This window comes from Miniopterus schreibersii, assembly GCF_964146895.1.
Source record: "Miniopterus schreibersii genome assembly, chromosome: 22".
NCBI classification, from domain to species: Eukaryota; Metazoa; Chordata; class Mammalia; order Chiroptera; family Miniopteridae; genus Miniopterus; species Miniopterus schreibersii.
The window spans coordinates 62,942-75,242 of NC_138124.1; the positions used below are offsets into that span (position 1 = coordinate 62,942).

The window sequence follows — 12,301 nt, forward strand, 5'->3', positions numbered from 1 at the left end:
AGATTCCAGCCCTGGCCGGGCGGCTCAGCTGCTTAAAGCATCATCCTGATACACCAAGGCGGCGGGTTCGATCCCTGGTCAGGGCACATACAAGAAGCAACCAATGATGCATAGATAAGTGGAACAACTTGACGTTTCTCTCCCTCTCCCTGTCTCTCCCTTTCTCACTTTCTCCCCCTCTCCCTTCCTCTATCTCTCTCAAATCAATAAATTAAAATTTTTTTAAAGATAAAGTAGGTTTCAGAGCAAAGAGTATTACCAGGGACGTTACATAATGATAAAAGGGTCAAGCCACGAAGAAAATACAGCAATCCACAATGTTTTTGCACAAAACGAGAGTTTTGAAATACCTCAAGTGAGCACTAACGTAGGTGAACAGAGAAAGGAGCAGCGGGGAACTCGCATTCCTCACCCTTAGTAACCTATGGACTCACTGGACAGAAAATCGGCCGCAGTAAAAACAGTACCGTCAACGGTGGACGTGTGTCCAACACTCCCCCCAGCAACAGCGGAACCCACATTATTTTCAAGCACCTGTGGAGCATTCCCCAAGATAAACCATATTCTGGGTCACAAAACAAATCTCAACAAAGTGAGAAGACTGGGAGGCATACAGAGTGTGTTCTCTGACCACAGTGAACTCGGGTTAGAAATCTGTAACAGAAAGATGACAAGAAAATCTCCAAACACTTGGAAATGAACACATTTCAGATGATCTCTGGGTTAAGAGGAAGTCTTAAGGGAAATTTTTAAAAAGGCACTGAACTTCCCTGGCCAGTTTTGCTCAGTGGTTAGAGCGTCAGCTGTGGACTGAAGGGTCTTGGGTTCGATTTCCAGTCAAGAGCATGTACCTGGGTTGCAGGCTCGATCCCGGCCCCTGTCAGGGTGCCTGTGAGAGGCAGCCAATCAATGTGTCTCTCTCAGGTCAATGTTCTCTCTTTCTCTCCCCCTTCTCCCTCCCCTCCACTTTCTCTAAAAATCAATGGGAAAAATACCCTCAGTTGAGGATTAACACACAAAAAAAGGCACTGAACAGATGAAATGCAAATATGTCAAAATTTGTCAGATGCAGCCAACGGTGTCCTGAGAGGGAAATGCATAGCATGGGTGCTTACTGCTGCATGTGGACCCACATTCTCAGAGGGCTTGGAAGTCCTCTCCTGCAGAAAACCACCCTGACCACCTTTCTCATCTGCCCACCCTGAGGGGATACTTTCCCAGCTCCCTGGTGATCCTGAGAACACAGCTCCCACCACCCCGTCAGGGCCTGTCCTTGGGTGTGTCCCCAGGAAATGGGGTTCAGCCCTGTTGCAGCAGCGAGGTACTAAGATAAACATTCATTTCTCCTTCCAGGACCTCAAAATGGCATCAGCAGAATGGGCAGTTTAATAAATGTTGAAAAACCTTTCTTTTTTTCTGTTTCAGCAAGCTTAGTTTTTATGTCTTCAGGGTAAACACAGCAGTGCCAGTAAGGGCAGCCTCTCCGATTCTGTGGGTACCCACCCCCAAGGGTGCTGTGTGTTGAGTGCACCTGTGCCCAGCGAGGCTCCATCTTCGCGTGTGCATAGGGCCACCTTGTGAACTCTGGAGCATTCGCCAAGCGCGTGTCCTCTGTCCCCAGGCTCTGAACCTGGCCTACTCGAGCATTTACGGCAGCTACCGGAACTTCGTGGGGCCGCCGCACTTCCAGGTCATCTGCCGGCTGCTCGGCTACCAGGGCATCGCCGTGGTCATGGAGGAGCTGCTGAAGGTTGTCAAGAGCCTGGTATGTTTCCCCTGGGTGTCCTTCTTTCCCTCCGTGAGGGTCCTGCCCCCAATTCAGGGTGGGGGAGGGCTTCCCACTCCTCAAGCAGTTCCCAGGCACCAGCTGGGTGTCCTGTAATTCAACTCAGTTCTGACAGTGTCCACCCAGATAGCGTCAGATCACAGGTAAAGGGCTCGGTCCCACAGGCTGCCCCCCAGATGCCAACCTCATGTCCAGCGGTCACCTGCACCTCCGACCACCTGGCCATAAACCAGAGGCTTCAACCCCGCCCCCCTTGGGTATGATTAAGTTGCGAGAGTAGCTCACAAAATCCAGGAAACCAGTTTACTCCCTAGATGAGCAGCTTGTTGACGGTGTTAAAGGGTAGGAATCAACAGCGAGGTCCTGAAGGCAGGAGCTCCTGTCCCCGTAGATTTGTAGAGAGGGCCATCTCGTCGCCTGAGACACGTGGGAAAAAGCGTGCTCTGATGAAAAGGAAACCAGGAGGGCGTGACGAGCGACTTTGTGGGTCAGCTGGCGAGCGTCTGGGAGGGGACAGCTCTGCGAAGATTCCCGTTTCCATTTCTGAAATACGAGTTTTCTTAAAACGCGAATTTCAAGGAAACACAAGTTGGGGGGAAGTGGTGCACCCAGTGGTGCCAAGTCGCCCGGGCGGAAGCTGGGATTCCCTTTCCCGGCCACGAGGATCCCCAGCCCTGCCCATTAGCCTGCGTTTACTGACAGGCCCGTCACGGGCCCGTGTGCCGCCCACGGCGGCTGGGACAGTGGCACCGGTGGCTGATGCAGCCCGTCTCTCCGCAGCTTCAGGGCACGATCCTGCAGTACGTGAAGACACTGATGGAGGTGATGCCCAAGATCTGCCGCCTGCCCCGGCACGAGTACGGCTCCCCGGGTGAGTGTGGGCGCCTGGCTGCACTGCAGAAACCGCGAGGAGGGGCAGCGCTGGCCTCGGATCACAGGAAGGGACATTTCTGATCAGAGTCCAGCCTGCTTTCCCCGGGGAGGAGGAAGGGAGCCCAACCAGAGCCGACTGTCTCTGGTAGAGCAGACAAGGTGAGCCCTGGCCGGTGTAGCTCAGCCGGTTGAGCACTGTCCCCTGCACCAGGGGTTTGCGGGTTCAGTTCCCTGGCAGGGCACATGCCCGGGCTGTGGGCTTGATCCCCAGTAGGAGGCGTGCAGGAGGCAGCCAATGGATCGATGTTTTGCTCTCACATCAATGTTTCTCTCTCTCCCTCTCTCGTCCTTTAAAAGTCAATAACCTTCTGCCCCTGACCCCCCCCCCCCCCCGCAGGCATCCTGGAGTTCTTCCACCACCAGCTGAAGGACATCGTGGAGTACGCGGAGCTGAAGACCGTGTGCTTCCAGAACCTGCGGGAGGTGGGCAATGCCATCCTCTTCTGCCTGCTCATCGAGCAGAGCCTGGTGAGTGAGCGCTCGGCCCGCCCGGCCGTGCCCAGTCCCCACGGGTGGGAAAAGAAGGCGTTTTTTAGGGGCTTCATCTACTGCGTTATTCAGTGGGGAGAAGGGCAGTAAAGCACCATTTTTGTTCATGACTATTTAGACTTTAATTTTAATTTGTTCCCTGCACTTGAAAAACAAAAATGCAGTGTAGTTCATTTGGGAACATTTTACTGTGTGAGCGTTGTAAGACTATTTTATCTACTGTGTGAGGATTATAAGACCATGTTATCATGAAGTATTGGCTGCACCCACACTAACGTATGTGACACACACGTAGCTAAAGCACAGCGGCCCAGGCCTCTCATCCGCACGGACAGGCTCCACACCTGAGGCTGTGGACAAGGTGACCAAGGAACTGACTTGTGAATTTCACTGGATTGTGATTAGACCACCAAATTGTTTTTAGACTTCCGAAGTGGCCCTGGCTGGGTAGCTCAGTTGGTTGCAGTGTCTTCTCGATGCACTAAGGTTGCGGGTTCGATCCTCAGTCAGGGCTCGTACAGGGCAACCAGTGACGCATAAATAAGCGGAACAGCAAATCAGTGTTTCTTTCTCCCTCTGTTCCTCTCTCTCCAATCAATCCATTAAGAAAACACAAATACTGCACCCCTACCACCACCATGAAACCTCTCAGTGAGACACCCGCTTTCTCCACGGATTGTCTCCTGTGGTGGCAGTTTGTCTGTCCCTCTGCCCCGTGTATCCTGTTGGCTGAGGGCTCTGAATTGGAGAAAGTAGTGGGACCACGTCACGTGGCCTCACTCGGCTTGTCCCTCGTGACTGAGGCGTCTTCGTCGGATGCTTCCCGTCTGAAACACTCCGTTTGTCTCGGCCTGATTTTCCTCGGCCTGTTCGTGGAACTTGGGTGTGTCCTTGTGTGTTGCACACGTCGCATGCACCTCTCCGCTTGTGGTTCTCTGCACTCTGATGGTGACTTTTGATAAACTATAACTCTTAATTTGGATGTAGCCCTTTTTTGATGGTTAGCACTTTTTGTATCGTTTTAAAGAAGTTCTGCCCTACCTATGGCTCATAAAGACCCTCTTTTCTAGTTTCATCTAAAGGTTCTAAGTGTTATTTCTCCATTGAAGTTTATAGTTGCTCTGGAATTGGCTTTTGTGTCACCTGAGATGTAGACAGTTTCTTTTTTCCAGTGGCTGATCCCACGTCACCCTGTCATCTGCGAGCTTTCTGTGGACGCGCTGGTCTTGGCTTCCTGCCATGTCGCATTGTCTACGTGTCTCTCCGTGGCCTAGGAACATGGTGTCCTCGTTGTCATGGCTCCAACTTGGTACCTGATGGTGGTATAGGAGAAAAGCATGGGTGGTCTTTCTCCATTGCTAGTGGGAGTGGGGTTCTTGGGGTGAACATTTCCCGAGGCCCCCACAGGAGGATGAGATGTGAGATGTGGTAGAAAACTTTATTTTCATGGAATTACATCCTCGGATTTCTAAAGTCCCATTTCCCTTAATCCAGTCCTGGAAGAAGAGCAGTTGGGGAGCCAGCAGAGCTGGAAGCAAAGCCAGTGTCCAGAGTTCCCTTTCCATGGTGGGGCCGGGGCCGGGGCAGCATCAGGCTCGTTCCCGCCCGTTAGTCCCTTGTGCGTGGGGTCCACAGGCTGTGGGCCATGTGGGCGACGGCAGGGGAGCCACGCGAGGGACCCCTGCAACAAGAGTCCCGCACAAACCGAGAGAGAGGACTCCTTCGTCTAGGGGATTAAGTATCTTAAATCTTCCCATGCTAGCAGTGGCCACCCCTGCTTTGGCCAATGATCTGCTTCCAGGTGTGACTGAGAGACAAGTACCTTCCCGATGTCACCCAGACTTTACTGGGCACGTGTCTATGGAGGGGGGGGTCCAGTCCCTTCCCCCAGGCGGGGGCAGACCAGTGGCTTCCCGGGGCGTGTTAAACTGCAGCTTCCTGGCAAAGCTGCACAAGTGACCTGCCTGTGCTATCTGGCCTCCCCCTTGCTCCTTTCCAGTTTTTCATAACCAGGGTAAATTACAGCCGTATCGTAGGACATGAGTTTGTTTCCTCTGTGGGTTTTTGCTCCGCTCAGAAAGTATTACTCAGTTTGCCAAATGTATTGAAGAAGCATCTTGGCGTGTGGAGAACTGCCTGTGTCTCTAGACCTGTCTGGGGAGATCCTCGCTGTGTGCTTAGAGCAGTCTTGTCTCCGGGGCCCTGGGAGCTGGGAGGGGCAAGGTCTTCCTTTGCAGTGACTGGGACGCGCACAGTTCAGGGCGTGGCAGTGACTCCCAGGCCTCTAGGGGTTGAGCCACTGGACAGCCTACCTGACACCTACACACACACAAAAAAAACAAAATAGTGGGGCCCTAGCCAGTGTGCTCAGTGGTTAGAGCGTCGTGGTGTCCACGGGAGGCAACCAATCGATGTGCTTCTTTCTCCCTTCCACTCTCTCTGAGAAGCAAGGGGGAAAAATACCCTCGGGTGAAAAAATATATCCTCGGTGAGGATTTAAAAAAGAAAATACTCGGCTCTCCTATCGGGGAGCCCAGGGGCAGATGTGGACACGCCCGGGAACGGACGGCCTCGTGTCCGTCTCTGGCTTTCCCCTCTGCTGCGGTGCTCCCAGGGGGACCCTCTCCAGGCGGCGACAGAGGAGGGGCTCCCAGGGCCCCCCCTCCATGGGCTCAGTGCAGACCCGTGTGAGCGGGCCCAGGGCAGCCTCCTGCAGGAGCACGTTGGGGAGGGCGGGGTGACTCTTTCCCTAAACGAGAATTTTATCAGCCAGGCCATTTAGGAGCCTGGCCCTTAGGTGGCTATTCCTCCAGCAGAATGGGTGCATTTGACTGTCTGAAGTGTTTCTTCACCCATCCTGTGGAAGATGTCAGGAGGCCTGGAACGGGTGGAAAACGACAGAGCCACGGGGGTCTGAGGCTGGAGGGGCTGAGCTCATCCCCTATCAGCTCGGAATCCACGGTCAGGGCAGCGGTTGGATGAGTGTTGCCTGTGGATGGAGCGTGACGCTGTGTGAGACACGCAGGAGAGATGCGACCTTCCTGCCCAGATCCTTACGTCACACCAATGTCCTGTCCCTTCAGAGCGTGTCTACCACCAGTCCCTGGGGTCGGCGCCCAGCATTGGGGCCTTGGGGAGAGCTGGACACCAGCGCCCAGTGACATGGATCCCGGCGTCTCCTCCCTTCTGAGACCACGGCTTCCATGTCATGTCGGCCTCTGTACTTCTGCCCCTTGAGTGACAGGCACAGTGCCAGCACCTGGGAAAGGTGTGGCAGGTAGTTGATCTTCAGGCGAACTTCAGCCTTTGAGTGGATGGGTATTTCTGAAATGACAATTAAAAGAACATCACCTGTCACTCTTGGTGAGCACCTGCGTGGTCCTGTGGACACGGTGGCCCTGCCCTGTGGGAGTGCGGCCACCACCCTCCCCCAGCCATTGTTCGCCGTCCCCCTCGCCTCTCCCTTCTCAGGCGCCTCGTGACCGTGCCGGGCAGGCCGGCCCCAGGCAGGAATCTTGTGGTTGCTCTTGTCTTCTTGAAAATAAAGGTGATGTTTCCTGGTAGGTCTCTCAGGCGGGACTGTGCGGGGTGGAGGACAGTGTGGCATTCTCACTCCACCTCAGATGGTCGCCCCCACGTCCGCCTGAGCCAGGGGCAGGTCTGAAGACTCGGATGCGATCTCCTCTTGGTGGTGATCAAAGGTGGTGCGGTCTGTAGGCTTCCACTGTTAGAAATGGAGATGCTCAGGGTGAATGTGTCCTTCACGCTGTTACACTGGAAATGTGGGGCCACCGTTCCCCAGCTGCTGAGGGCACCAAGCCTATGGCGGGGCTCCCAGGGGCCTGTCCAGGGAGGCCGTGTGGCGGTGGCCCTGCTGGCACCAGGCTCCTCAGAAGGGGGCGTGCAGGAGGCAGCCAGTCGATGCGTCTCGCTCACAGCGATGTTTCTCTCTCTCTTCCCCTCCTCCCCCTTCTCTCTGTCCCTTCCACTCTGTCTTTAAAAAAAAAAGAAAAATGAAAGAACAAAATTCGGTTTCTTGGTGCACCAGCCACATGCCAGGTGCCTGTGGCAGGGGGTGGCTCTGTGGGCGGAACACGGGGCGTTTGCGTCACCAGGATGCGCACTGTCTTCCCAGCGCCGCTTAGACTGGTTCTTTTACGCCAAATGGCAAAGACATACCGTTGACCCTCGGACAGCGTGGGGTTAGGGGTGCTGACAGTAGGAAGTCGCAGGCGACGACAGCCGGCCCCCCTTATACTCGGATTCCCATACACGGTTCACCCTGGACGTGGCTTTGGGCCGCCCAGCTCGGGGCCCCTGCGCCTTGTTTCCCGCCAGCCTGCCCTGCCGTGTGCTGCGAGCGGACGCCCTAACCGACCTTCTCTCTGTCCCAGTCCTTAGAGGAAGTGTGCGACCTGCTGCACGCAGCCCCCTTTCAGAACATCCTGCCGCGGGTCCACGTGAAAGGTGAGCCCGTCCTTGGACGGGGCGGGCGGGGCCGATGCGCCGAGTGTGAGGCACCAGAGAACTAAAGCCAGCTTTGCTGGAGTTTGGCACCTGTTCAGCCATAACGGGGGTGGGGGTGGGGGGTGGGAGGTACTGGGGGGTAATTGGTAAGTAATGTAGTCAGATAACCAAGGAAAACAAATGTTTAGGGCAGAAGTGATGTTATGTCTCACATGTGCTTCAGAATAGATGGGCTCGGGGGGCGCTGGGTGTGAACTCAAGTGGCCGGAGGTAAAGAGCACAGAGGGGCCCTGGCCCGTGTGGCTCAGTGGTTAGAGCGTCGGTCCTCGCACCAGAGGGTCACAGGTTTGACTCCGGGTCAAAGGCATGTACCTGGGTTACAGGTTCGATCCCCGGCCTATTTGGGGGGGGGGGCATGTGGGAGGCAACCAGTCGATGTGTCTCTCTCATGTCAATGCTCCTCTCTCTCCTCCCTCCCTCCCACTCTCTCTAAAAATTAATGGAAAAAGTATCCTTGGGTTAGGAGTAACAACAACAGAATAAATGCAGGTGGTTCCCTGGACTGGCCTCTGCTTTTCAGTATGTTTGGAATTTTCAGTAACTTTTCAAACGTGAACAGTGAACAGAAAATCAGTTTCGTCCCTTTGAATTAAAACATCAAATGAGCCAGTTCTATAAACGATTTTTGAAAGGTACCTATATGTGTCATTACCTTATAGTCTTCCACTTCTTCTTTATAAAATGAAACTTTCATGATCATTTCCAGAGTGTAAAATATTCTTTTCCACTGCAGAGGGAGAGAGACTCGATGCCAAAATGAAACGACTGGAGTCGAAGTACGCCCCCCTGCACCTGGTCCCTCTCATCGAAAGACTGGGGACCCCTCAGGTAACCACGCTGGGTCGGCTGTCGCTGTGGTCGCTGGGTGTCCCCATCAGCCACGGGCGAGGCTGGGCTGGGCGCGAGGCTCCGGGTGAGGCCCAGACCCGGGGCATCGGGAAGTTGGGGTCCACGCCGGCCCTTGTCTCCAGTGGGGTTGTAACGGGACCTCGTCACAGGGTGGTTGGCAGTTTGAATGAGCTACGCCATGTGGACAGTGCTTAGAACACCTGTGGCGTGTGAGACATAAGCAACAGTGTCCTTTGTTCTTGTCTGTCCCTTCGAGAAGGCGCCTTTGTCACAGGTTTTTCAGAACAGGATGGGGGTCTCAGGGTGGAGCTTCAAGTTCTGTCTTGGTAGCGTCACCACTTTGGACCAGATGATTTCTGTGGTGGAGGCTTTGCCAAGACTTGTAGGATGTAAAACAGTATCCCTGGCCCCTGCCCTTCAGATGCCACTAGACCCACCCTGGGCTGTGACAACCAAAATTGTCTCCACACATTGCCAAGGGTCCTGGTGGCAAAGCCACTCCTGTTCAGAACAGCTGTGCTTGGCAGTTGTCCTTGGCCGTGAACTCTGTTTAATCTTGTAAGACCTGCAGGTAATAGCTGGCATATTTATTTTGCTGATGCTCCTGAAAATTCTCTTCTGCGGCTAAGGTCATTTTCCAGTGAGTCAGAAACAAAACCAGGGTGGTTGGTTTGAGCACCGTGGACTCCGGCGTGGCCCCGTGACACTCTGTCCTTCCTGCAGCAAATCGCCATAGCGAGAGAGGGGGACTTGCTGACCAAGGAGCGCCTCTGCTGCGGCCTGTCCATGTTCGAGGTCATCCTGACGCGAATCCGGACCTTCCTGGATGACCCCATCTGGCGCGGGCCCCTGCCCAGCAACGGAGTCATGCACGTGGACGAGTGTGTCGAGTTCCACAGGCTGTGGAGCGCCATGCAGTTTGTCTACTGCATCCCCGTGGGGACACACGAGTTCACGGTCGAGTAAGTGTGCTCCGTGGTCGGGGAGGCGGGCGATGGCGTTTGGTTAAAGGACTGGAGCCCTGGCGGGTGTGGCTCAGCTGGTTGGGCATTGTCCTGGGCACCAAAGGGTTGCTGGCTTGATTCCTGGTCAGGGCACATGCCGGGGTTGCAGGTTCGATCCCCAGTGGGGGGTGCAGGAGGAAGCAGATCGATGTCTTGCTCTCATATCAATGTTTCTCTCTCTCTTACTCTCCCTTCCGCGCTCTCTAAAAATCTAAAAAAAAAATAAGAAAAGACTGGAAATGTGCTGAGCTGCTTTAAAGCTACTTAAGTGGAGGTTCTCACTTGATGCGCAGGAGGTGTCGGGGCCCGGCTTCTGGGAGTCACCCCTGGAAACAGGCACGTCTCTGTGCATTTTTCTAGATAGATCCACAGCTTCATGGAGTCCTTCATGGTCCATGATGTAAAACCAGGTCAGGAAACGGGGTGCCAGAGGAACCCAAAAGGGGTGTTCACCAAAAATGCACATGCCACTGGGGCCCAGGTTCCCAGCAGAGGGCTCGGTCGGTGACGCGGCCGGTGAGTGACCGGCCTTGGTGGCCCATTCTCTCGGCCTCTCGCAGGCAGTGTTTCGGCGACGGGCTGCACTGGGCCGGCTGCATGATCATCGCCCTCCTGGGGCAGCAGCGGCGCTTCGCCGTCCTGGATTTCTGCTACCACCTGCTCAAAGTCCAGAAACACGACGGCAAAGACGAGATTATCAAAAACGTGGTATGTGGAAGAAAGTGCGCTGTCCTGCGGGAAGTTTCACACAAAGCGTGCTTTCTGCGTATTACAACTTCTTTCTCTGGGGGTGTTTTTCATCCCGGCACCTATGGCGCCACCTACTGGAGCTTTCTTTTCGTTCCCAAAATGCTTCTAAGTGTAACGGGTAAGCAGGGGCCTGGCGGCCGGCGCAGCAGGGTAACTCTCCCCGAGGCGCTTCAGTCCATCTCACAACATGGACCCTCGCAGCCTCCACGCTCGGAATGTTCCTTTGTGGTGGTCAAACTGTGATTTTCGGCTGCTCTTTAGATCTTTGTGTCTTTGTCAGTTTGCGGGTTCTCTGTCATTGAGTTCTAGAGAATGCCCAGCCCTTATCTTTTAAAGCGTCTTAGCCTCCTGCCACGCTCTGTTCCCTTCCTCTGGGCCTTCACGTGGACGTGTTACACCCTCGACTCTGGTCTCCTCGCCTTCCCCCCGTTACGTTAGTTTCTATTGCTGCTGGAACCAGTTGCCAGACTCGGTGGTTTAAAACCACACAGTTCTCGGGGCCAGGAGTCTGGGGACAGCACGGCTCCGCTGGGTCCCGTTTAGTCTCACAGGCCAAAGTCAGTGTGTGCGGGGGGGCTGTGCTCCCTTCTGGGGCCTCTGGAGACGAGCCTGCTTCCCGGCTTCTACAGGGGGTTGGCTGTGCTCACTCAGTCCCTCATGTCGGACTGAGGCCCCGCTTCCTTGGGGCTGGCTCACACCCCTTCTTATGCTGTACTCGTGATTAGGTCATATCCACCTCGATGATCCAGGGCACTCTTCCTACTTTATTGTTATTTTTAAATTACTCTCCCTATTTTAAAGTCTAGCCTTAGCTATAGGGTGTCCTTTATCCGGTTCTGTTGCAGCAGGACCCTCTCGGAGCATCCTGTCCAGTCGCTGGGGTTCTACAACTCGTGTCACCTTAGAGTGCCCCCTTTTCCCCACTGGCCATGTGACTTTGGTCTCTCTGTTCCCAGCTTTGTGGCCTTAGTACCTACCTGTTGAATAGGTCTGCAGGTTGTACAAAGTCTCCAGTTAGTAGCATGAAACAGAGAAATGTGTTCAAATAGAGAATATAGTCATTGTTCCAATAGTTGCATTAGAGAACTGGTATGTGTGTCAATAGTTTGCTATAATTTTGGGGGGGAAATATGACAGTCCTGACATTTTGAAACGTAAAGAACAAAGGAGTACGTTTTAAGAGTAAAACATCTCGTTTTAACTGCTGTAGCCTTTGAAGAAGATGGTGGAGAGAATTCGCAAGTTCCAGATCCTAAATGACGAGATCATCACCATCCTGGACAAGTACCTGAAGTCGGGCGACGGGGAGAGCACGCCCGTGGAGCACGTCCGCTGCTTCCAGCCCCCCATCCACCAGTCCCTGGCCAGCAGCTGAGGAAAGCAGGCCGCCGGTGTTTGGAGTCCTGGTCCCCACTGCGTTCAGTAACTATAGAGCACGTTTGCGTCTCATAAACTAGGGATTTTTAGGGGCTAGTCAGTGTCTATGTACCTGCTAAAGGGGTGCTTTTCAGTCCGCAGGCCTAATTTTATAAAATTGACTTATTTTTCTAGACAAATTGTATATGCTTTTGGGAATGAGGAAGTCTGAGCCTACCGGCTGCTGTGTCGCCATCCTGTTCCAGTATTTCCCGTCTTTTTATGAATGTCACGAGCACCGCTGAGCTCAGCGAAGCATCGGTGATGTTCAGGGAAAGACTCAGGAACTTAAGCAAGAAACTTAATGCCAGCTCCCGGTAATAAAATCCGTTACTGATTAGAATCGAAGTTCGTGATTACGTAGCTTTTGCATAGGGACTTTTCTACTGGTCTTTTATGACGTCTCAGTCGTTGTTCCCTTCCCTTTTTACGTCAAGTCTGTCAGAAAATAGTGACCTTGACTCCTGTTTCTACTAATCCAGCTGTAACAAAACCTAATTTGTGAGGGTTGATTTAAAGGGCATAGAAATAAAACTAACGAAACCCG

General features: G+C 53.8%; 1 protein-coding gene across 3 annotated transcripts in view; it reads left to right on the plus strand.

Moving 5' to 3' along the window:
• Window positions 1-12,298, plus strand: part of CYFIP1 (cytoplasmic FMR1 interacting protein 1) — a 59,900-nt gene extending 47,602 nt beyond the window's left edge. For all 3 annotated transcript variants that reach the window (XM_081124458.1, XM_081124459.1, XM_081124460.1), the window contains 8 exons: window positions 1,622-1,765; window positions 2,567-2,657; window positions 3,057-3,187; window positions 7,603-7,675; window positions 8,469-8,563; window positions 9,308-9,546; window positions 10,149-10,296; window positions 11,549-12,298. In XM_081124458.1, coding sequence (XP_080980584.1) covers window positions 1,622-1,765; window positions 2,567-2,657; window positions 3,057-3,187; window positions 7,603-7,675; window positions 8,469-8,563; window positions 9,308-9,546; window positions 10,149-10,296; window positions 11,549-11,713 — 1,086 coding nt within the window. In that variant the 3' untranslated portion in view covers window positions 11,714-12,298. The remainder of the gene's footprint in view (window positions 1-1,621; window positions 1,766-2,566; window positions 2,658-3,056; window positions 3,188-7,602; window positions 7,676-8,468; window positions 8,564-9,307; window positions 9,547-10,148; window positions 10,297-11,548) is intronic.
• The last annotated feature ends 3 nt before the right edge of the window (window positions 12,299-12,301 follow it).